General features: G+C 44.8%; 1 protein-coding gene across 2 annotated transcripts; it reads left to right on the top strand.

The window, feature by feature from the left end:
- Positions 1-234: 234 nt before the first annotated feature.
- CABLES2 (Cdk5 and Abl enzyme substrate 2) lies at positions 235-24757 on the top strand. 2 transcript variants are annotated; one of them, XM_054081688.1, is made up of 10 exons: positions 235-659; positions 14902-14973; positions 15157-15249; positions 16003-16080; positions 17532-17640; positions 18269-18434; positions 19173-19276; positions 19684-19790; positions 21089-21293; positions 21749-24757. In XM_054081688.1, the coding sequence occupies exons 1-10, from the start codon at positions 235-237 to the stop codon at positions 21887-21889; spliced, it is 1500 nt and encodes a 499-aa protein (XP_053937663.1). In that variant the 3' UTR covers positions 21890-24757. The 2 variants fall into 2 exon arrangements, with proteins under 2 accessions (XP_053937663.1, XP_053937664.1); XM_054081689.1 differs by lacking the exon at positions 14902-14973.
- Positions 24758-25895: the final 1138 nt, after the last annotated feature.

Consider the following 25895-nt stretch of genomic DNA (forward strand, 5'->3'; position numbering starts at 1 on the left):
CGCCGGGGGCACCACGGAGCTGCCTGGCCCCCCCACGGAGCCGCCGGCGCTAGGACCCTGCAGAGCTCACCGGGCTTGCAGAGGGTGGGCGTGGCTACGCGTGTGAACCAATTACAGCTCCGCTCCGGCCGGGCTCATTTGCATACCGGCGCGCCGCAGCCAATGATCGCGCGGGCCGCCGCGCTCGCCGCCGCTGCCAACCGCCCCGCCCGGCCGGTCGCGGCTCATTCGGAGATGGCTGCGGCCACGGCGTGCGGCTCCCCGCCTCCCCGCGACCCGCAGCAGCCGCGCAAGCGGGGCGACTCCCGGCGGCGGCAGGCCGCCCTTTTCTTCCTTAATAACATCTCCCTGGACGGACGGCCGCCGTGCCCGCCCGCTGAGAAGCCGCTCCCCGGCGAAGAGGAGGCGGCGGATCCGCCCGGAGCGCCCCCCCGGTTGGTGCTGCCCGGCGCCGCCGCCGCCGCCAAAGGGGACGCGGAGCCGTCCCGCGGGGGCATCTTCTTGCCGCAGGTGCTGCTGGGCGGCCCGCTGTGCCCGCCGGCGCCGCCCGCCCTGCCGGGGATGCTGGCGGCGGCCAGAGCGGCGGTGCCGGGGCTGCTGAGCCCCACGCAGAGCGCGGCGGGCGGCGGCGGCTTCGCGCCGGAGGCGCAGCGGCAGAGGTGAGTGGTGGCATCGGCCACAGCGCTGAGAGCTCCGAGGAGAGCCGTGACATGCGCCGGGGAGGGCGTTCGAGCCCCTGCCCCGCGCTCCTCAGAGCCCGCCGGGGTGCTGTGTCCGGTTCTGGGATCCCCGACGGAAGGAGGAGGTAGAAGGATGGAGTCATGGAATCATAGAATGGTTTGGGTTGGAAGGGACCTTAAAGATCATCTGGTTCCAACCTCCCTACCACGGGCAGGGACACGTCCCGCTGGATCAGGTTGCTCCGAGCCCCATCCAGCCTGGCCTTGAACACCTCCAGGGGTAGAGCAGCCACCACTGCTCTGGGCGACCTGGATAGGAATGGTTGGACTCAATGATCCAAGAGGTCGTTTGGTCATTTCCAGCCTGGTGGTTCTATGGTTCGATGTGATGGAGTGGGTCCAGAGGGCTTGCAGCACCTGGACCCTCCTTGCGGTAAGGAACACGGTCTAGTGGCACACTTAGCACAGCTGGATCCTTGGTTGGATTCGATCTTAAAGGTCTTTTCCAACCAAAAAACATTTGGTGATTTCTGTGACAGGCTGAGAGTTGGGGTTGTTCAGCCTGGAGAAGAGAAGGCTCCAGGGAGACCTTAGAGCAGCTTCCAGTACAGAAAGGGGCTCCAGGAAAGCTGGGAGGGTTTTTTTTACAAGGGCCTGGAGTGATAGAACCGAGGGGGAATGATTTTAAGTTGGAAGGGGGAAGATTTAGATTAAGAAGAAATTCTTCACGATGAGGGTGGTGAGGCCCTGGCCCAGGCTGCCCAGAGCAGTGGTGGCTGCCCCATCCCTGGAGGTGTCCAAGGAGAGGTTGGATGGGGCTTGAAGCAGCCTGGTCCAGTGGGAGGTGTCTCTGCCCATGGCAGGGAGTTGTAACTGGATGGGCTTTAAGGTCCCTTCCAACCCAAACCGTTCTGGGATGCTGCCATCATCGGGGCCGCCCTGACCCCGCGGGGCGTGGGAGCTGCGGGACCCCCCCCGGGGCACCGGGACAAGCCCGACTTTCCCAGGACTCTGGGATGAGGAGCAGGGCATGGGAACCGACCCCATCTCCGGGGGGGCAGCTCCGCTGTTGCCTCGCCCCGGGAGGGACCCCGAGGGGGAGCGCGGAGGATGCTCCAGTGGGTGGGAAGCCTGGAAAGGGGATTGCAGGGTACCTCACTCTCTGGCTGCATTTCTGCTCATCCCAAACCCTTCCTCCTGCTTTTCTCCAGCCCAATTTTGGCATTTTTCTGCTTCCAGACACAGCTGACAGCTACTGCCAGGTAGGACTCTTCCTCCGTGCGATGGCCCCACTGCTGATACAGTGCCTTCTCCTAATCTCTGCTGCTTGTCTATGCAGTAACTTGGTGTATTAATAAATGCTTGTATGCTGGGAACTTTGAGTCACCCTCAGGGGAGGATGTTCTGGCCTTTAAGGCAGGATTAGCATTGCTTTTCTAAAGGACTTCAGTAAGGCTGGAAAGTGTTAGTTTTATAATCAGTGGGCTCTTGCTCAGATCTTGGAGATTTGAGCTCTGAAGGAACTCTTTTTAGGCTGTTTCTTGCATAAATGGCTTTGTAAAGTGAGCTGGCTCTCTGAGCCTGCAGATAGGCAAAGTGGTATCAAAGGCTTTAAGTCTCCGTGGTCTTTATAGTGGCTTCCAGAGCTTTGTTAGTGAGCTGAAATAGAGATGTTGTCAGTACTTTAAAGCTGGGGAGCTTTGCTAGTGCAGTTGCTGGGTGTTCCCTTTCAGTGTATTCCCAGCAAACAGGTACTTGGAAGCTCAAGTGAATGTAAAGAGAAGTACCTGTCAGTAACGTGTGGGGGTCCTCTTGTCTGTCATCCCTCTGGGATTTATTCCCTCTTTACCTGTCATTTACCACCCGTTGCTTTTCTTCTTGTGATGGAAGAGACCTTTCTTTCCGTACTTCTTGCAGAAATTGAAACTGGGCCTGCTGGATGGATGCCCTGTGCACACAGATTGCATTGTTCTGTGTTGCCTGTGGAGCAGGGAAGCCTGGGGGTATTGCTGTGGCACAGCTCCTTCCTAGCACTCCTAGTTTGTAACAGCCAGTGCGCTGGGTGCTGTGCAATTCCTTTAATTGCTTTAATGCTGAAGGTAAAGCTCTTGAGGGCAAGTTTTGCTTCAAAAGCTTTACATGCACAGTTACCTCTGTGGGTGTGACACTCAAGAGTGCCTGTGTGGACCGAGTTCTGGACTCATGGAGTTTGCGTAAATGATTCAATCCTTCCCCTTTCCACACCAAGTCAATAGGACACTAAGAAATTATTCCTAAGATTTTCTCATTTGATCTTCTTCCTGCCTCTTTCCTTGGCATCTGGTTTTAAATGTTGTGTTCTGCGATAGTAATTCTAGTCAATCCACTTGATAAGAAGGATAAATGAGAAATAGGAGGTAGAGAGTTGTGAGGAGGTAACCGAAGGAATGAAAGGGCTTCTGTCTGAGTGATGACAAAACAAACAGACCATGATTTTTCAGCTTGGAGGAGATGGGTGAAAGGGTATATTGTATTGCATTGATCATGGTGTATACTACTTACAAGGGTGATTTGGAGTGATTTAATATACTTTTTGTCTTTAAAAAAGAAAGGAGTGAGTGGACAACATCCAGTGAAACTACCAGGCAGAAGATTCATGTCTTTACGAGGAAATGCATGCATCTGTTGACAAAAGGACAGCAGATGCCTTCGTGCTGCCTGTGGGCATGTGTTAGACCCAATGTATCTCCTCCCAGCCACGCTGGGCACAGGCGTAGGTGAGATGGACCATCCCTCTGTAATTACAATTTCATCTGCATCTTGCAGGGTAAGGGACTCGGAGCACTTTATTTTTTCACTGGATGGCTCCATGCTTTGCTCTGCGACCGAGCACCCCTTCAAATGCAGAATGGTGGTTCTCTTACTGCAAGCACATGAGGAGTTGAGTCGGGGGCTTCCTCTCCTGCAGAACGGTGATGGCTTTGCTGCTTCCCATTCTGCATGCTCTGCTGTTTGCAAAGTAAGATTCAGAAGTCAAACAATCACAAAATGGGTTTCCTTTTACTCGTGTTTGGGACTCTCTATATCATTTTGCCGTTGCTACTCTGGATAGGTTAACTGCATGCATCATGTAAATACACAGGCATATGAAGTCATCAGAGGGGAGGAGGAGGTGGAATCTGTGCTGCAACTCTGGATGTCTAATCTTGGGTGCCCACTTAGGCAGCTGCTCTCCTTGGAGTCCCTTTTTTAGTCGCCATCAAGAGGTGTTTTGAATTGCCCTCAGTGGAGCCTCCCCTAAATGCAGCAGGAGTATGGGCTGAAGGGTCTCCAGATTCGCTCTGACCATGTTTGATGACCAGTGCTGCTGCAGTCCTGTGCTGTGCCTGGGGATTTCATCCTGCTGAAGCTTGCGCCAATCCGTGGAGATCACTTTATCTAGAACTGGCAGCTTCATTGGGCAGAGTTCTATTACAAAACTTGATCCTGTTTGACCTGATTTTGAAGTTGCAAGAAGCTGATGAGCCCGGCCAGCATCACCCAGGGCAGGCAGTGACAGCCCCTCTGCTAGAGTCAATGCCGATTGGTTAGCAACAGGCTGGATCTCTGGTACAGCCCAAGGAACCAGTGGTCTGTTCAGCTGATGTAATGCGGGGCTTCTTAGAGATGCTCAGTAGCTGTGAGGTCCTTTAGGATGGAAATTTCAGCAGTGGGTGCTCCGTCAGAGGCATGGTTCAATCTGGATGCTCGATTTCATTGCGTTGCTGGCTGAGCATTATAAACTTAATTATTTTAACCTTCCACTTTTGTTTTCCTAAGGAACCTTCTCTTTACAAGATCTGCATTATACCATTGCTTAATCTGCTGGCCATCCCTCCTCCCTTCGCCTTTTCCTTCTTGCTTCGTTCTTTTGTTCTTCCAAAAAACAAGCCTTACAACAAGCAGCGGAGGGAGGAGGGAGGCAACAAGCAGTGAACAAATCAGCATTCAGAGGGATTTTTTTAATGAATTTCTGCAGCTGGGTCTGAAACTGGCAGAGCTTTGGGGGAAATACAGATAACAGGGGGCCCTGAAAATTGCGAGGTTATGAAAGTGGGAAGAAAGGGAACAACAGCCCTGATATCAATGCTTGTTGTGCTTCTGAGGTTTCCGTGTAGTGCCGTGTAAAGCAGCTGGGTTTGCCATATATTTGCTGCATTCTGCTGAGCCTAAGAATAAATACAGACTGAATGATCTGCAACTGATGCTCCAACGCCCTTGATGTTCAGTGGTCAGGGAGCTGAACTGAGTGTTCACGGTTGCTGATAAATCAGAAATGACCGAGTTAATTTAGGTCATTTTAAGGGTGGGAGTTTAAACAGCAGTTGATAGCAGCACTTTGGACCAACTCTGCTTTTAAGTGTTAATTAGATGCCAGATTGCTGACATAGGTGTGATCAAATGAGTTCCTTGGGTGGAATGGCAGAAATGCTTGGTCAGGCTTTTATGCCTGTGATGGTTAATGTGTTGTTTTGTCCTACTGTCAGCTGAGCTGCTTTTTTTTCACTTTGAGAAACATAAATATTTAAAAAAATAACCCTCTGCTAATAAACAGATTTTGTTGAGATGGATGAAATATAGTGTTTAAAAGTCTCAGTTTTAATTTCAGGCCTTATTTGGAACAGCCTCAGCGCACACAGTGCTTTTCAGGAAGCAGCAAGATCTGCTGGAGCTGGCAAACTTTGACCTTTCAGGCAGGAACAGTAAACTGGGATGCGCTGCTTGGGACTGAAAATGAACGTGTTCTAAACCTGAACTTTATTTAAAAGTCAGCTGAAATGTAAAGACTTCGGTCTTCTCTTTGGCAAGTAGTTTGCTTTGTCAGCTTTCTCTTGTATTTTCAACTGTAGGTGAATTGCGTGTGTGCAATAATAAATTTATCATTTATAGCTGCCTGTAGTATTTATTATCTGGCATTCCCACGCAGGTATATTACTCAGAAGTAAGTTGCGTGCTTAGCAGGAGACTTGGAGATCAGAAGATCCACATCTTTGTGCATCCCTGCAAAGGGTTCTCTGGGTCAAACAACCCTCAAGACTTTTCATGCTAAGGCTATTTGACCTCTTCATTTAAAAGAGCCGAGAGGCTTTTAAAGTAGCTTCGGTCTGCAGGCAGGAGTAGTCTGTACAGAATCAGCTGTACTTGCAGCTGATTTTACCTGTGGACGGATTCTGTAGCTTTTCAAAGCCTTTGTGCCGGGGCCCTGGCAGAGGGTTCTGGAAGTCATCAGCTGAGAGGGAAAATGCTACCTAATGAAATGTAAAAAGCTGAGTAGCTTAACTTTGGGGAGGAATTGATGGGGCTCTGTTTCAGACCTCCAGTAACCAAGTCTTGTAGGAGCGTTACAATTGGAGCTTCTGTACCCTGGTGCTTCTCTGCTGTAGACTTGAATGTACTGCCAAAACCTTATGTTGTAGCAGAGGATTCATGGCTGGGTTTTAACATTTTACTTGCAAGATTTACTTTACAAGCTTCCTTCAGGAAAAATAACACATGCTTTATTGGACCATTATTTTCAAATGTAACGCTTGACTCTGAAGTCTGCAGGATCTCAGGGTACTGGCTTAAAACATTGTTTCTTTAGTTCACAGTCTTAAAATAATTCTCTCCCCTTGCCTTCCTCCCTCAGATCTCAGCTGGTGAACAAGTGCCTCCTTTTCAGTCTGAGCACTTGGAGCCCCCAAAGCTCATGCTGAGCAGCAGCAGTATGCCGAGTGCTGTGGGGGTTGGCGAGAAGGACATGTTTAAACGCTTGGTGCTGCTTACCATAACTTTGCTGAGGCCCGAGGTCCTAGATAATTGCAGAAATTTGGCTTGTCCGGTATTCAGATTTGCATCTGCTTTGCAACTAACTGGAAGGCTGTCTCACTGAGCTGTGGGTGAAGCTGCTTCATTGGGGCTGTTGGGTGCTCTTGGCACCATGACTGAACCAGCTCAGAAGAGTTGCTAGCAGTGGTTCTTGGTTTTTGCACTTTACCGTGCACTGTGGGATGAGGCAGGGAGGGAAGGATCTTTGCTCTCTGTTACAAAGAGTACTTCTGAGCAACAGGCGAGCTCTTGCGCTGGGTTTGAGTATGGTTGGTTTGGTGGAGGGGGAGGAGGTGACTCTTACAAAACTCTGTATTATCTTTTTTTTTTATTTCCTACAGTATGTGTTTTAGTTATATTAAATCATGAAGACTTAACTTCAGCTGTCCTGCATTCCTCCTTTTTCCATCTGTCAGCCAGTTAAAGCTGCGAGGCTGTCAGGCTGAGCAAGCTTGAAGATGCTTTTGAAGATTGTTCTGAAGTCTTCTGGCTCTGTAGTTTGAGTTGAAAAATGCATAGTGTGATGTGCACACAAACAATGAAATTTTGATTCTTTAATGAGCAGAAGGTATTGTTGATAAAGCAGGTGACTGCAGATGGAGGGTGCTAAGCTAAAGCCACTGTTGTCAGGCTGGCTCTTCAAACTCCTTTTGTTTATAGCTGTTTTGTGTACAATTTACTATAAATTATTATAGTCTAACCTCTGAAAAAGGTGTTAAATGAGGAGACTTCAACTGGCTTCATAAGGCAAGCAAAGCAGTGTTTCATGAAGGAGCTTTTTGATTCAAAGGACGTATGGAGTCTTTAAAACCAAAAGCTTGCTGCCAGCTCACGCTGTTGCCCGAGGCTGTGGTCCTGGCAGCCCTTCCCCTGGGAGCTGAACCCCCTGGCTGTCTGCAGCCGCCTTCTCCCGGGAGCGCTCCCCCTATGCCAGCTCTCATCCAGCACAGCGGTGGTGGGACCCAAGCTCAGTGGAGTCTGCAGCCCTTCCTTGGGGCTCAGTAGCCAGTTCATTTGCTAGCCTGCCATGTGCAGGTCAATGCTTCTTGCTCCTCAGCATGGACAGATTTGCTCTTGCTCTGTTGTGGTCACTGCAATTTAAGCATAAGATTTCACCCTGGTGAAACCACAGTCTCCAGATTGTGCGTTGAAGGGGCTGACAGATGTTATGGTGGGAAGAACCACATGCCTATGCTAGGAGACCTCTCTGAGCTTTCTTTGATTTGGTTTCCTCCAGCTGCCTGTTTTAAATTCTTTCTTCATCTCCACAGTTAAAAGTTTTTGTTTGGTTTTTTTTTTATTTTTAACTTGGGAGTTCTATTGTGCTGAAGGCGCTTATTTTAACAAGGCACGTGATGAAATGACAGCATCGTCTCTCAGGGAAGTGCGTGACTATTTCTAGCATAATGCCCACAGTGTTATCAAGGACACACGTTGCGTTTCACTTGCCTCTTTTGGTCAGCGGTTCAGCGCTCAGTGAGCAGAGCACAAAGCACCAAGGGAAGCAGGTTGGTGAGCTAGGAACACCTCCAGAAACTGGTGGAATTGTGGAGTAATACAGTTACTGGTGATGTCCTATCCAGCACATGCGGTTTGCTTTGTGTGAAGCAGCAGGGATTTTAGGAGTGGGCTTTGGAAGCGCTTTAGAAGAAGCAGGCTCTGGCCATGGCAAAGCTTACATCTGCTTTGGTGGTTCTGTTGCAACAGACGGCTTTCATAATACTTACTGGAAGGCATTGTCTTAGTCATGGATTGTCTAAACACTCATAGCACCAACACAATGTGATTTATGGGTACAATGGATACAAAGCTCATTTCTTAGTAGCGTTAGGTCTTATCATATGTGGTTGTGAAGCAGCAGCCGCTGTGAAGAGTATCTAATTTCTTTCCTTGTTAGTATTTAAAACTCTTCAGGCTTAGTGAGCTTCCCACTTACTCTGCTTCCACCTTCATTCACGTTATACTTCATTTCTGTTGCTTCTCGCCTGCCCTTTAGGCTGCATGATGGATTCTTCTCCTTGCATATGGTTTTACTGGTGTTTGAGGGGTGCAGGACATTCTCTTGGCTGTTTGGGACCAGACTCTGGTGCCCCTTCAGTTTGAATATAAGAACACAAAGGTGGAGGAATTTGGCCTCCTCCCTCATCCTGAGGTCTCAGCGAGGGACCTGCTCTTTCTATTCTCCTGTAGCTACTTTGGGTTCACCCTTTAAAATTAAGATTACTGGAGGAATAAATTAAACTCACCCCTCTGTGAGACTTGTATTTATTCTCTGGCAGTCTGATACTTAAACAAATGTCAGAACGAGCTCCCGGGATGGTGGTCCGTGATCCAAATTGTGTTTGTGGAGCCCTAAAACACTGAGCAGCTGACCTTGTAAAGAAGGAGCACTTAGCTGTCAGCTTGCTGTCGCTTGTGTGGAGTGTCTTCTCTGCCACTGACTTTCATTGAACATCAAAGCTGAAACCATCCATCTGTAAAAGTGACTTGCTCGGTGCTGGGTACTTCGTAGTGTAGATTCTTCTTTAAACTCATTTGTTTTTACCAGATATGTGGGTTTGAAGAGGATTCAGTATAAATGCAGTCTCTTTTGGCTTTAATTACTGAGAACCTGTTGCTGCTGGTGAGCTGTACTCAATCTGCTTTTAAGCAGGAAACTCATTAATTTAAGTGCTAAGGGTGATAAGGCACGGGATGAGAACCAGGATCCTGCACCCAGACACTGAGGTGCAAGCCTGAAAACATTTACTGTTCCTTGGGCTGTGTAAGTAATGCCAGTTACGAAAAAATAAGCTTAAAAACTGGAACTGGTTTTCTTAATCCCTTGATGCCAGTATTTTACGTAGTCAAACCGAAGCGCGTCAGGTTGTCGGCTCCCTTGTAAGGAAGGAAAACAATACAGCTTAAGTCTCTAAAATATATCTTGGCAAAACAAATCTGACAGGTAGTTCTTCCTATTGTAAACAGGATTTGGGATGTGGATTTCTTGTGCAAATCACCTTTGACAGTTGTTACTAAGCTAGTGCTTTCAAAAACCAATAAATGATTTTTGTCCTTGTTATATTAATAACTCAGTCCCTTGACAGCTGCGATTAAACTGAGACGTGTAAATGACCTTACAAAGGGACATCCATATTAAAATAAAACTCTTTCAAGTGAGAAATGGGAAACCAAATCTATTAGCCCCTAATTTTATACAGTAATTAAAAATCCATGACCTCCCCCAGTCCACCCATCTATTAGCGGTAGGTATGGCTAAAGAGCAGCAGAGGATACGAGCCTTGCTGCTAATTTTAGCTCAGTGCCTGGGGGGTGCGTGCCTGTGTGCGTGTGTGCAGCGTGGCATCCTGCCCCCAGCAGAGGGGTGACGGATGCGACTCCAGCTGAGACAAATCCATCCCGAGGATAAGAAGTCGTGGCAGGAGATGCACTCGAGGTGCTGCGTTGGTGAAAATAGCTGAATGCTGATTGAACTCTGGCTGCATGGTTGACTCGGAGTGCAAACCTGTCTGGGGGAGAGATGGGAGGTTAATTGAGATGGGAGGAGAGTCAGAATGATTTGGTTTGGAAGGGGCCTTAAACCCATCCAATTCCACCTGCCACTGGATCAGGTCGCTCAAAGCCTCAAAGTCAAACACCTCCAGGGATGGGGTGGCCACGACTTCTCTGGGCAACCTGGGCCAGAGCCTCCCCACTCTCACAGGAAAACATTTCTTCCTAAAATCTCATCTCAATCTCCCCTCTTTCAGCTCAAAATCATTCTCCCTCATTCTGTCCCTGCACTCCCTGATAAGGAACTCAGGAAGATTTTGGAAACTTCTGATGTAACCCTCCAGGAAGGAGCAAGACCAGCCAGTCCGTTCACCTACTGTGGCAGAAATGCCAGAACCAGAGGGGCAAAACAGAGAAAAGCTTGAAAATGGCCAAGTGGCAGCTGCACATATGGATTTAAGTAGGATCATTGGCCACTGCAATTTAAATTTCTTAAATTTAAATTTTTTAAATTAATTTAATGTCCTTAGAGGACACAGTGGCCCAAGAGCAGGTGTGCCTAAAGCCACATCCAATAGTGCTGGGTTGATGTCTCTTTTGCATTCAACTATAATATCTGCCAAAGAACGGCCATCGTAGATGTTTCCAGCTACTCTCAGACTTTGCCCTTGTCTCTTGGGTGTCTGCAGGTAGCCCAGCCCGTGGGTGGGAAGGGGAAAATACTCTTGGGAAAGACATTGGAAAGGTCAATGTTCTTTATTCTGAAGCTGTGACTTAACAAGCTTTTTCCTTTCAATTAGCAAGATGGGACACGTAGGGATTACCGATGCTATACATAGATTGCTCTTAGCTGTGTCCTGTTCTGCTGGGAACACGTAAGAGCTGTGTCAGCCTTGGCACCAGGGATCCTGTGTGCTTTTTGTTCTTGTTCACCCTCTGCAGAGGGTTTCACTGCCAGCGCATGGTGGGACACTGGCAGGACCAGAAGAGGACAAGTCTGAAGCTGGAAGCTGGATTTCCTCGATGGGAAGTCCGACAGACAGGATAAAGTTGTGGGCTGGCCACTGCTTCCCAGGATGGGATTCAAAATACATCTCTGAACTTAATTTGATGGGTTTTTATCTGAGCACAAGATTTTTGTGTTGGTTTTATAAGTGCACGTTTAGCTCATCAAGGATTTGGCAACGGTGTTGGATTGTGCGTCTGTCTGTGCACATAGAGATAACGAGCCAAGGCGTAATCCAGAATTCCTCTGCTTGATAGGCTCTTATCTCTGAGCATGTGCTGTGCGTGTTTTCTGTCTTGGTGGGTCCCCTCGGAGGTGCTGGCTGGGTAAACACAGTTGCTCTTTTTAATCTCGAAGTTCTGGGAGGGTCCTCCTTCAGTGCAAGATTTAGACCAGATAGAAGGAAGAATTTTTTTACAGTGAGGGCAGTGAAACCCTGGAACAAGTAGCCCAGGGGTGTAGTGGGGTCCCATCTCAGGAAACATTTGAGGTCAGGTTGGATGGGTCTCTGAGCAACCTGATTACGTTAAAGATGTCCCTGCTTCTGCAAGGAAGTTGGTCTAACTGACCTGTAAAAGTCCCTTCAAACCCAAAGCATTCTATGAACTTGCAGTGCATTTATAGACTTTTTGGTGTTCTGTTTAGTATTTGGGCTGCATTTGGCAACAAATGCTCTGTGTCAACTACTTAAAATCCTTGGAATTCCAGTGGATCAGACCACAAGCAAGAAGTGGTAACCTAGGTGAAGCTGCTTAGCACAGGATATGTGACTCGACATATTTTTATCAGGCAGAAGCTATCAAGCGCTGTTAGCCATCCTGTGCTGGCTGTTGCTGAAGTGTTGATTGAATGTATGAGAAGAGCACTCAAACTAAAGCAAATATATATGAAATAAGTGCAGACAACTCAAAAAGTGTTAAATTCTGCAGCAAACTCCCCTACCTAATAAAAAACTTCTGCTGATTAGTGGTTCTGAGGATTCTAGCAAGTCTCTCGGGCTGTTTTGCTCTAGAACAACAGTAATTGTCGCTTAATTGGCTTGAGCAAGCAGACTGTTTTGGGTACCCCAACTGGATTAATGAGGCCTGCCTACGTATACTTTGCTTTGAGATTTGAAGGAGAGTGTCTTGCTTAGCATCTGGGATTTCACCAAGCTGACAGCTTCATTTGAAGACAAAAAATATTATTTACAAGCGTAGCTAAAAATGAAGTTTCCTGTTGGCAGAGTGGGGATGAGTCATTGTGGTTTTGAGTCAAAGGGCAGGATCTTGTCTTCGCTGCAGCAGGTTTGTACTTCCAGATATGCTCTTAGAGCAGCAGGTTCGAGTGTTTGTCATTCTTGTCTCGCTTACTGAGAAAACAAGGTGCTGTGCAGAAGGTGCAATTCTCTGAGTGGGTCTCCACTTATTGACCCTGTGGGCAGTTGCATCCACAGCGCTGTGGAGTTACCAGTGAGGGTCTGGCTGGGGCTCTTCCAGTCAATCCAGTTACTTACACCAGCATCCTTTTAGAGAACTACATGGGGTTTTTTGTACCAATGCCTATTGTCGTTGGCGTTAGCTGTGTTTTGCCTTTGCTCCCCACACATGGCGTCTTTCTGTCTGCATCCAGCAAGGTCTGTCCTGGAAGACTCTGGATATTACCAGCTGCATTCATGCCAGCAGGCTTAGAATTGGCCTCAACATTTAACAAAGGGGTTTTTTTATTGCAGGTTAGATGCCAAAGTAGACTGGAGAACCATGTGTATGTGAAAGCATTAAATTTTCCTGTACTGTTTGCTCTGAAAAGCAAAAATAATGATAATTTTAGAACTGAAGTGCTGATGAAGGGCGTTGAAGCTGTGCTAGGAATGTTCACCAGCAGCACCCTCGATAGCTGTTGACTTGCAGGAGGGAGTCTCTTAACTGAAGGTGTTAGTCCTGTGGAAGGATTTACCTCTTGTGTTTACAGAAAGAGGTGCTAATTTTTAATGCTCCTGTTTGAGCTATGGTTGTTTTGTTTTTTTTCTTTTAAGGATGCTTGAGCAATGCTGCTGAGAACCAGAAGACAATTTCCTTTTAAGGGAAAAACGAAGTTTTACGTGGGAGTATAAATTATTATGAATTCACTGAAAACGGGTACTAATTGTTTGTATTAGGGAGCTTGTAGGGAGGCTTCGGGAAGAAGAAAAATATTCATTAGTTTGACATTCATTCTCTTTATGTACTTGAGGACCCAGAAAATGATGAATTGTTTCTCTTGAGCATATGGTGAGTAACGAGGAACTAACCTGGTTTCGGGAATGCTTGGATCAAAGTGTCTTTTTGCAAAACCTCTAGAGAAGCGTTGGTGTGTACAGCTACAGCAGTAGCTTCAGAGACCTTGCTGCAGAGGCTTGCCTGCAGATAAACACTTATAAGTAACGTTTATGGCAGTGTCTAAGGAGGAATACCAGAACACCATCTTTTCTGAAGTGCTTTTTTTCATGTTCCTGCTCTAGCTTGAAGCAAGATGGGCACACACTCCTGTTGCAGGCAATGTGAGTGAGGAAATCCATAATATTATAGCAAGTCCTGCGCATCAGCAAAGCCATGTGGAGTGAAACTGCCACGTCTCACTGGCACAGTTTTTGGCAGGCAGCTCTGGCAATAGCTCTGAGTGGCTCAGAAGAGAAGAAATAACCTGCAAGAAGTGGGGAAAGAGGTGAAAGCACGTTTTGTCTCTGTGGCAGTTTGCATTTCTAGGTGGCATGGTGCAGAAAAATCAGCTAGGTTTTGTTTATGTCCGGAACTCCAGTGCATCTCTTCTGTAGTAACAAAATAGTGTGGTTTGGTTTCTTATCCAGCTTAGGTTAGAGGAGGGGGAAAGGCAAAGTGCCTGGGATTAGCAGATTGACAGGCTGTTTCAAAATCCTCCTTCCAAAAGTGGAATGTGTCAAATCAGAGTCCTGTTAACTGTTCTCTCATATGCTGCTTCAAAGCCTCCTTCCATGGCAGTATAGTCCAATAGTTGAGTTATGTACCACTTTGGAAGAGAATCTTGGGCTTGAATGCGTGTAGCTTGTGCTAAAAACACAGCACAATGTGTGCCTAACCCAAAGCAGCAAATATGAAATCTGATGATCATTGTAGTGTCAGTGTTTTGCTGGTGGTCATTGAATCAGAGTGCATTGTTCCTATGCAAATTGCAGCCGATCACAATATATTTGTAAATCTTTGCCAACGAAAAATGATTGGACTTTGAGAACAGTGATGTATCTTACTTCGGCAAAGTCTATTTTTTTGCTTAAGTGTAATATTCTATTACTGTTACACTAAATCACACAATTCCTATAGTATTTGCCTTAAGTCTTCCGCTCTGGGATTTCAGATGGGTACTGAACACTCTGTTTCCTCCAATAGCCCTCTCCATTTAGTTTTCCAGAGAGATCTGTCAGTTTTATTGAGCTGCTGTCATTGACTGTCTGACTCCTACAGCTGGAGACAACTGTTCTGAATCGAGAATACACACAGATGTGCAGTCACATACAGATTTCTCTGTCCATGGATTGATATAAAATGACGGATTAACTTGCTTTGATGGGTAGTAGACTTTTTGTGATATTGCTTCTAGGATATTAAATGAATATTTTGAACCTTTTTAGGTGTTTAACTTATAGGTAGTTGTTCTTATGTGTTGAAGACGGTGAATACTTTTGTTAATGAAGTTGGTGTAAGTATGTATGTCAAGGGTCCTGGAGTGGGAGACAAGTTCTTGGCCTTTTTAGGAACTTGAAACTCTTAGTTAAGCACTCTTCCAACAAAAAAAATCCAGCGCCCCTGCCATTTGTCCTAAGAGCTTGTAGATCTGTTACAGTTCATAAACTCAGAGGCCATGAACTAATATTGTTCACTCTTCGTGGTGTTGTACATTTTGCAGAAGGCGTTTTATCTCCCAGCGCTGCTCTCTAGACTTTTTAGAAGACATAGTGGAATATGCCAGTGTACGAAGGTACTTGTTTCAAAAGCAGCATTAATCTCAACTCGTTGCATGCAGTCCTCTCCTCCCTCCACCCTCTTCCACGCCAATATCTGAGGTCCTGCATGCTACTGCTGCCATCTGATCATACAACTGGCATGGCTTTTTTTCAGAGCACTTAACAGATTTGGTTGGGGTTTTTTTTTATAATTACAGAACCAAGCATATATCTGGGTCTCCAAGGCACAAAAGTTTGAAGAAGATGCACTTCATCAAGAACATGAGGCAGTATGACACCAAGAACAGCAGGTAAGTTCTGGAGGTCAAGGTGCCTCCTATACTCAGGTGAATTAGGATGTGTTCAGAAGTAGATTCTGATTCAACACACTTAGCCATTTAATGTCAGAAGGAATAAGGTGATGTCCTTGGTATCTTGTTACTTTTATAGATACTTCTATCGAAGACAGTAGGTGCTCCTATCTGCTACATCTGCAGTAATATTCCCATAGTTCTGCCCTTCTGCTCTGAGAAGGTTAAATCATTCTCTTCTATCACCCTCCTTATCTCTAACACGCAGAAAGGTTAGAGCTGAGGACCATGTACGGAGAATGGCTTGGTTTACCCAAATTCTTGATTCACAGTTGCTGAGCAGGAGAGAAAGGGAGGGCTGCATTCGTATCTATTAATAGTAGAGGTGTGAGACTTTGTCTAAATGTAAAATATTATCTACATCTTTTCACAAAGTGTATGTAAAAATTACATAAATATAGACATATATGGAAAGATTAGGATGTCCTTTGAGGAGCTCCCAAGGTGATGGCAGCTCCTGAATGTTGGGGTTTGATATAGGGCTCAGCTCTGAGGGTCTACAGGGTCAGAGTGAGACCTCTGCTTCTGTGCTGCTTTCTGAAAACATAAAATCCATAGCAGTACCTGTAACTTACAGAGCAATGTCTATGTGATTTATGTAATTTAAGAGTTCTGTGTTCATATTCCTTAAAAAGCTCCTTTGTAGCTTCTGAATCTTAATTCTTACCCAGATCTTTTTCTGTCTGCTTACAGGATAGTTTTAATCTGTGCTAAACGAACGCTGTGTGTGGCTTTTTCTATCCTGCCTTACGGGGAGAGTTTACGGATCAGGTGAGTCATCTGTAACTGCTTTGTGAAATGTCTGCTCTATTGTTTGTGAAAGATCCTTTTAAATGAGTGTGGTTCTTGTAGGTCTCCTGTCCTGAAGCAGGTGAACTTACTTAACTTACCGTTCATGTGTAAAGACAAGAGCTTGCTATTACAGCAGTAAAACCTGACATTGCTAGAGTCCAAGTGTTCACTCAAACTCCAAGTGAAAAGCAGGTAGACTGTTCTTGAGGTGTTTATTCCATTTTAAAGCACTCCAGTCCTGTCAAATCCTTGAAGCCAACTTCGAACAGATGATGTGATTTGTTGCTCTATAGGGTTTCCTATGGTCCTAAAGTGGTCAGGATCAACTGTCTTTAGTGCAACAAACAATTATGTCAGCAAAAAAAAGCAAACAGAGCAGCAGGGAAGGATGATGCTGCCTCTGCTGGAAACCTTCAAGGTTTTATAGTGAAGTTACAGCTAAATAAGTTTACGATGCTCTTATGGTTTTCAGCTCGAAGCCATGGATGCCGCTATTTGCAGTCTAAGGAAGGCAGAAACTGATTGAAACTGCTTTTAGCGTTTGTATTATGCTTTTGTACAGAACTGTCGATATAATAGCTTATGAGAAACAAAACCTGCTAACGGGATTTCCCTGCAGCTTTGCTCAGTCCTTTGTGAAAACTGAATTGATTCTGTGAAGGTCTGTGATCTACAAGTCTACCATAGAAAATTCTAATTTTATTCCAGTCCACTTTTGGCAAAACAATTGTGTTGTCACTTCTGCCCTGCACATAACTTATGGACAAAGGAAACGGATGTTTAGTGGTGGGAATTGTATTGTATGCAAATACACTTGCCATAAAAATAGTTGATGGGAAAAATGCTCTCTTGCTAAATAGAAAAGCAGCAAGGTCACTGGAGCTATTTTAGAGCAGCTTGGAGCACTGTGTGGTTCTGCTTGTAAGCAGTTCTTCAACAGAAAGCTGCTTTTTCACATTGGAATATAGGTGACAAAGCTGCATGCTGCCATCGCTGAAGCAGAGTTGTGCTAGCAGCTTAATTCTTAATTTGAATTTGTGCTCACAGTGGTTGGAAAATTGCAGTTGAAAGGCAAGTTTCTAATCCTGGAAAACTAGTAACATAAGTCATGTTTGCTGTGTGTTAGGATTGGTACGGTTTTATGTAGAACGACCATAGTGAAAAAAAGAGTTTACTTCTGATAGGTACAGATTTGAATTAAAATGAGGTGAAATCTGGTTCTTTGGATAATGAACATCTCCACGTTTTGAAGAGTAGTTAAAAATTTATAGTTTCTTGGAGGTGGGATTGAGGAATTGCCCTGTTCCTACATAGGGGAACTCGGATGTGGTGGTGTTGGCTGTACCTGGTGGATGGACCTGGTGTTTATCATAGAGGAAGCTGAGTTTATGCCACATTTTGTAAGAGCTCACTTTCTTATCTGCGTTTAGTGATCTAAAAATGGAAGGACAGAAGCAGCGACATCCTTCTGGAGGAGTTTCAGTCTCCACTGAGATGGTGCTTGGACTGGAAGGAGTAGAGCTGGGTGCTGATGGCAAGGTAAGGTAATATGTTCTTGTTCTTTTTTGTTTCGTAATGCCAGTGACCAAACCACTGGCTGGAGCAGTGTAAGCTGGCTATTTTCACCCTGGGACCACTTCATGCTGAAGCAAATCACTTAATTTATGCACTGCTTTGCTTCCATAAGGTGAGAGTTGTGACTTTTCAGAGCAGTGGAAGTTTTAGATCTTTAGTTTGAACCGTTTGTCTTGTGATAATGCTTCTGAGGAACAGCCTGTTGGAGCCTGTGATCACTTCTGCTTCTGTTTCTAGAGAATTGATTTGACTCTGGTATCTCTGGCAACATATGAGCGATGTTTTGATAGAAATATGGGCAAAATTTATACCTTTTTAGTTAAATATATATATTACCAGAATTCTGCTGATATGATTTTCTCCTTTTCTTTTCTACCCTACAAAATGCTCAACAACACTTCCGTGCTGAAGTTGTAGAAGCAAAGCATTCCTTATCCACCTTTTCCCTTTCTTCCTGTCCCATGATTTCAAGGTCCCCACTCCCAAATACAAACTCCTTTGGGGAACTTTAAGTTGGAAAATCCTAGATGTCTGGAAATAAGCTTTCCAATACATTTTCCACTGTAACCACTACAACTTTCCCTTCTTTAAGGTTGTGTCCTATGCAAAATTCTTGTATCCGACCAATGCCCTGGTTGTTCGCAAAGCCGACAGCCATAGTGTTGTTCCCTCGTGTCGAGCTAATACTTCACGAAGTCTTCCTGGATCAAGATATAAACCTATCACAGCAAAAACGATACCAGCAGGAACAGACATCGGTAAGGACAGCTGCTGGCTTTATCATCGCTTCTGCACACAGCAGAAAAGCATAGAAGGAATATATTTGTCTGAAAAAGTTGCAAATAATAAAGTGCGTTATTAGGAAGGATGTGCTGCTGCAGGAAGGAGACTCTTCAGCACAGCCTAGTAAAGAAGGCTTGTTTATAAGTATAAATGATGAGCCTTAGGACTGAGACTTGCACACGTTCTGGCCTAGTTCTGTTTATGCAATTCAAGGACCATAGAGCTTTTCCTTGGAAATGTGAAGTTTAGTATTACTCAACAAGAAACATCTGGTGCTGGTGGATACAGGCGGTCCTCCTTGCCCTCTAGCACAGTAATGATGCATAAGGCAGAGTTTGTGACAAGAAGCCCTTCTTGTGTAAAAGAGCAGACCTGGCAACTCTGCTGTCTGTTAGATTAGAGGATAGGCAAAAGAATTCAGCTTTGTGAGTTGTTTTCTGTGCCTATTTGTGGATGACAAACTTAGTTTGCGCTAAGTATAAAATGCAGCATCAGGCTTATGCTGGAGATAGAGCTTATGTGTTTTTTTAATAATTCTGATACCTGACTGGTACGTTTATGAAATGCAAATGTGATTGTAGCTGCAGTTTGCCTGTACAGTGGCATCTACCAACGCTTAACATTTGCTTTTTGAAAACTATTTTTTTAAAGAGGAAACGAGGAATTTAAAGCTCTGTACCTTGTGACCCAACGTGCTTTCCTCATTCCCTTAGGAAGTGAAGCTGCGGAAGCCACAGAGTATGATCCAAATCTTCTGGATGATCCTCAGTGGCCCTGTGGAAAACATAAACGTGTTCTCATCTTTGCCTCTTACATGGTGAGTGACTGGCATAGCTGAACAGGGGAGCGTGTGAGTGGCTAAAGATCCTCCTATAAAGAACTTCCCCTTGAGGAAGAAAACTTCCTCTAGAAAGAAAACACTGTGGTCCTTTGAGGATTAGGAAAAATACAGACACTTGGTTTTGTACACTCAGGCTGTCGAGGACCAACCTGACATATATCTCCATGTAAGCATTTGCTTCTTGTCACCATTTGCTAACTAGTTTTTTAAAACTTTCTCTGTAGTTGAGGTTTGACATGGTCCGTTACTCAGGACACTGCAGAAGTATTAAATTATGAATAACAGAACTCAGGTTTGCCTTTGCATTAGCGTCTTTGGAAGACTTGATTTGTTCTCAGTGCTGTCCACAAGAGAAATGATAACTTTTGCCTCTTGTGTTTCAGACTACAGTTATAGAATATGTGAAACCTTCGGACCTTAAAAAAGATATGAATGAAACCTTTAGAGAGAAGTTTCCTCATATCAAGTTGACGCTGAGCAAAATCAGGAGGTAAGAACCAAGCATTGAATCACGAGAACATCTACGCTGTACAAGGCTGCTTTTACCTTCCACGTGCATGGAGCAAATACTCTATCTATTAATAGTATATATGATTAAACACTAATCTCCTGTTGTCAGTTGAGCTGACTGTAGGATGACAGCCCTGTTCAAGAATGTTCAGGATGCCGAGAAAGGGTAACAGTTGGTTTTCATAATTCCACCTCAAAGGATTGTGTTTCACCACCTGTAGTGCGCTAACGCTTATAGCCAGTTAACAGTGAAGCAGCATTAGCCTTGAAACCAATACGTGTAACCTAAGTTCAGCTATAGTGCAGTCCCACTCCAACTGGATTGTCTTTCTGGACCCTCTGGCTATTTTCACCTTTCAATTACTAGATTCTGAGATGACCACAGACTCTTAACAAGCTTCTAGGATAAAGAAGAATGTTAGATCTGGGGAGTCTCAGTAAAGAAAAGCATTTTGTAGAGGCAGGACTGTCCACAGCTTTCATGTTCCACAAAATGTATTAAGATGCTCTGTTGCACCTTCCAAGAGCTGTGATCTTGCTGGTATTACACAGCAGTTAATGCAGTCGGAGCCTTCTGAAAGAGATAGCTTAAAAATTATTCTGCTGAATCACCAGGGCTATGTGTAACTCTTGGCTCTGAGTGGAAGCCTTGCTGAGGATGAATCTGCATCGTGCCAGCATCCTCTTTGTAGCTGTTTTGAGTAGTGTGCTTGCACAAAATCTTCTTGCAGGTGTAGCATGGCTGGCAGCCATGAGAGGTAGCATCCACCATAAAGTCTGCCTTGACGCTGCAGTGGAAGGCCAGCTGTTGTGGGAAGGATATAAACCAGTCTGCCTTCCCCCTCAGAGCTGCTTCTTCCATGAGGTGTGTGGTAGACAGGTCTCGACGCAGCGACTGCTGTGCTGCACACAGCTTTGATGTGATGTTCGGTAGGTGAGGGTGGGTCAGTCTTCAATATGAGTCACAAACCAGTTTGGGAGCCCAGAGGCAACCATTCAGCAGTGGCCTGTGTCAGTGAGGCAGTGAAGCCCCTGGGGTTCCTGGGCAGATAAGGAACTGTCCTTTCACAGTAGAAGTCGTCAGCTGGGTTAAATCTGTTTGTGCGTCAGCTCCAGCTTGCTGCCAGCTGGGCTTCTCCAGTCTAGAAAAATACATATTTTGATTTTCCAGATAGGAGCCTTGCCGTTATGCTCTTTTCAGTTCCCATGCCGCACTGTTTCTACAGCATGTCATAAAAGCTGTCGTGTTTGACAGGGTCTCTTTTTTCCTATTCCCAGTTTAAAGAGGGAGATGCGGAACCTGAGTGAAGAGTGCAATCTGGAGCCAGTTACTGTCTCCATGGCGTATGTTTACTTTGAGAAGCTCGTTCTCCAAGGCAAACTCAACAAACAGAACCGCAAACTGTGTGCTGGTGCTTGCGTTCTGCTTGCAGCCAAGATCAGCAGTGACCTCAGGAAACACGAAGTTAAACACCTAATAGATGTAAGTACTACGAGACCTGGTTTGGGTGTTGTCAAAACCCTCTAGTTCATAGAACAAGACAAAGATTAAAAGCCAAGATTTTTGTGCATGCTTGCATTGAGACCAGCCCTTTCTGTCAGTTTTATGTCTCATTAGGGCTCTTCCTTGATGTTTTGGGGTTTCTAGTTCATTAAAACTGCCTGACTGGTGCAGTCTGATGTCCTACTGCTCCTACAGTGAGGTTATTTTTGCACTTACTCCTTCCCAGGCAAACAGAATTGTTGTGTGGGCGTCACAGCTGAGCTGATAAGCTGGTTTGCTTGTCTGATCCCTCGGCAACAGTTTTGATTCTGGAGGTGCAGCTCTGGCCATGCATCACTGGCTCCTGTTTTGTGCTGACTTAATCTAACAATGCATTAGTATCTTGTGGATTAACTGATTCTTTCTCCCCCTCTCTTTTTTTATTACTATCATAGAAACTAGAAGAAAGATTCAGATTCAACAGAAGAGATCTCATCGGGTTTGAATTCACCGTCCTTGTAGCTTTGGAACTGGCTCTCTATCTTCCTGAAAACCAAGTTTTACCTCATTACAGACGGCTCACACAACAGTCTTAACCAAAGCTCCGTTCTGGCTGACAGCCTGTGGCACTGGGATCGCATCACCGATCGCTGCTGGTGGAGTTGCCACTGGCCCTTCGGTGCCGCTGTGGGCATCCTGCCATGGCTACAGCTAGTTTTGGAGCCTGCAGCGCATTACTGAACTATCGAGGTGTGCATTACGGACACGTGTGCCGAGTCTGGGGGATGGTACGAGAAGAGTTATTGAACTTTATTTTCTTTTGGATATTTAAAGCACAAATATACACCAGTCAGCTGTCATGGCTGCTTATTATTCCTTATTTATCTTTTTGGTTTTACTGAAACTGTTCTTCCCTATGAAGAATACTATGGTATTGTTTCTTTTTTTTATTTTAAGCCTTTATTGTATTCTATGAAACTAAAGGAAGCATCACTTCCATTCCAGTGCATCACAAAGTTCCAATGTTTCTAAGAATCTTCTCACATTTTTACATTAATGAAATGCATACTTTATTTTTTTAAAGATGTGCCTAAAACTGGCTGGTCTGGTACCAGTGCTTTTTTAAGTTAGTTATGTTATTTAGTGGGAAATCCTGAATTTGTATAGCCATTTATTCTTTACCTGCATTGGCCTTGCATAGAAGGAAAACAATTCCAGTATATCTGCACTAACGATACACAGGGCATCTATTCTCTACTTTACTACAGGTCTGTAAGTAGCAAGACTGAATTTACTCCGTTCAATTTAGTTGATTATTAATATTGTAAGGATATGAATTTATTTAAAAAGGAAAGATTGTTTGAAAATCTGTCATGAAATACCACATGTTGGACAAGGTATTGTCAGCAAAGCGACTGCCATCCTTATTCTCTCTCTCCAGTGGAAGATTAGCACTTGACTAAGAGCAGTTTGGCAAATGTGTCACTTATGATTTGTATTTGTTTCAGTGTTCCGTGGTCTGAAATAAGCACCTTTTTAGTATGACTGTATTATATAATGGTCTTATGTGCTCTGAGCAAATACTTAGGTCAGTAGAGCTACCGCTGCCGAGCTAAGCCAGCGCAACGAAGCATGCTCAATATTTAAAATGCTCTTTTTTTACTCTGTTCTTCCAAGCATTGCATCACTGTGATGGTCCTCATAAAATCAGCATTTGTTGCACATCTGAACAGCCTCTTAACAGCTGGTGCCCAGCTCTGATGCTTACGCAGAGGTGAAGTAACTTCTCTGACCATTACTTATTCCTTCATTTATTTTTAAAATGTCCAGGTTGAGAATGAACTCTGATTATATCTGGAACCTTCTGTGACTTCGGCGCTTGGGTTTATTTTCTGAAGCAATATTATGACACAAGTAACTGTGTCTGTTTGCAAGGAACAAAACTGTTGCTTGGCTATTAAGACTGAGAAATTTGTAATTAGTTTGACTCCTTAATGAAATACTATACCTCGGACTGAGGTAAGGGACCTGCTCTCTAATATGTAAAGTAATGTAAATTCCAGTTCCTTGTATTAAATGTTGGTTGTAGCCAAAACCAAAGCTGAATCTTTGTGCTTCAGCTGCGTTTTGTCTGAAGCTAATTTGGCTTCATTAGAATTGCAGCAAGTTTTACTGAAGCTCTTTAAGTAGGGCTCAAAATGTATTTTTAATATATAATAATGACAGTGACTATCAAATCTTTTGTAACTGTGTTCAACTGTATGTAGCTTCAAGTTATTTGTGTAAAATTTAATATGCTTGTGACTTTTCTCTAACATCGAAGGACTTTCCAATCTGTGTAAGGGAGGTGGTAGCTAGTAAGTTAGACAACGAGCTTGTCAGTTATCTTCCAAAAGGTTTTAAGAAATTGCCCACTAGTTAAACTTTCTACTGAATATAACTGTGCTTGCATGCAAGAAATAGTGATGTACTAAACATCTAGCCTATAACAAGCCTTTAAATTAGCAAACAGTGGTGAAAACAAGTGGTCCACCGCTTCCTTAAAGTCATTACAGAGGGGACAGAGGTAGAGCTGAGCAAAGGAATCTCTCACACGCTATCTCCAGAACTGATAAAACACTACTGTTAGTATGATTAAAATCAGAATATGTTTTTGTCTAGAAATGTCTTTGTGTATATAGTTTTCTGTAACAAAACTAACTTTCCTTTCTCACCATCTAAGGAAAAAAAGCACTTTGGTTTGCAACGCTTTGCAGTCTCTATTCAGTGGAAGGTTGTGTAGTTGCAGTGGGCACCTGGGCTGGAGTTAGACACCTAGAATCTATGGGTTTGTATCTTAAACCAGCAAGCTTTTTGTTTTCTTTATCAGAAGAACAAGTTAGGATAAGGAGCATTACATTACAGAACGCTGAATGTTGCCTAAACGTTACTCTGAACGTTGGCTTGAGCGTTCTTGAGCTCAGAAGCTGTTCAGAGCCTTGGTGGAGCGAGCGCTGTGCCGCTGCCTCTGCTAGAGTGGTGGGGTTGGGACGAAGCTATCTGGAGGCGCAGCTTGTGGTCCCTCCGTCCTCTGGGGTGGTGGCTGTGCAGAAGCAGCACTGCTGCAGAGACAGAGCGACACACAGAGCTGGGGACTGGTTTTTTCCATTTCTAGTGTCTAGCTTGCAGTCCCGTGTGGGAATATTTCTCTTTTCACCTAAAAGCTGCCACCGTGTGGCAAAGGATTATCACTACATTACCTATTAATTAACCAAAAGTGGGCCCAAAGTAACAAACTGAAGGGTGTGTGGAGATGCCGCTGGGCTGGCTCTGGGTCACGGCTGTACATTTTGTGTCAAACCACACAGTTTTGGTTTAATTTTGCTCCATTATTTAAAAGTTTGATTTGTTGCCAGTTCAGTGGTTGGTTGTTGTTCTTTTTTTTTTCCCATGAACTTGTGAAGTTGAGATGCTGTGAAATAAAACTTGTTTTGGTACGCATTTTGTAACCAAATACCTTGTTTGAGGATGGTGTTTTGGGGCCACTGAGGGGTGGTCATGGCACTGCACCCGTCACTCTAACAGTGAGCTGGGAGTTGTGAGGGCTGTAGGAGCCCCTCCAGCCATTGGGGTGAGGCCAGTTCACCGGAGCAGGGAATGTGGAGGGTGTGGGACACCCCCCTTCCTTCCCACAGCCATCTGGATGAAGCCCAAGAAGTGGTGGTGACACCAGTTCCCCTCTCCCAGGGCTGCCTCAGTGAAAAGGAGGTATGAGACCCCCTCATCCATCCAGATAAAGACCAAGGAGCAGTGGTGGGGCTGTTTTCTGTCTCCCAGTAATAACAAAAAAGCTGGCAAATCAATTCTCTAGGACTCGTTTTGGAGTTTTAGAAAGCAAGCGTCCTTTATCAGGCCTGGGCAACACGAGGAATGATCTCCATCTATCATGTGCAGTGAGACAAGAGCTGGCACAGAACAAATTTCCCACTTACGTGCATAAGGATAAATTTTCCTGGAAATCCTATGCATATTCTATTACTTTCCAAGGACTCATTTTAATGTTATTATGAACCTCACAACAGCCAAATCTCTTCCCGATTTGGAGCCAGCTCTGCCTGACCTTGCATTTGAGATGAGCAGAGACTGCAAACAGGTGATTGTAGAAGACACATCTGTTCAGCACAGATCATATGAACACAGGACATTATCATCTCCAAGGAATGAGCAGTGTCTGAAAGAAACAGTTACTGTTACAAAAGGTGGAATATTTTTAATTTAAGCTGAAGTTTCATCTAAGGACTTGTATTTCTTGGAAGTTAGAACGTTCCTCTGGCAGCATGGTTTCTTTTAGATGGTGTTTCCCCGGACACTGCTCATTCCTTGGAGATGATCACGTTGTCTGCTCAGAGCGATCTGTGCCGAACAGATGTGTCTTCTGTAATCCCCTCTGTTTGCAGTCTTTCTCAATCTCAAAGGTGAGGCAGAGCTGGCTCCAAAAGTCCAAATTAGCAAGAGCTTTGACTGTTGTGAAATTTATAATAACATTAAAATGAGTCCTTGGGAAGTAATAGAATATGTATAAGATTTCTAACAAAATTTATACATGTAAGTCAGAAATCTCCT

The sequence above is a fragment of the Cuculus canorus genome, chromosome 16 (assembly GCF_017976375.1).
Source record: "Cuculus canorus isolate bCucCan1 chromosome 16, bCucCan1.pri, whole genome shotgun sequence".
Lineage (NCBI taxonomy): Eukaryota > Metazoa > Chordata > Aves > Cuculiformes > Cuculidae > Cuculus > Cuculus canorus.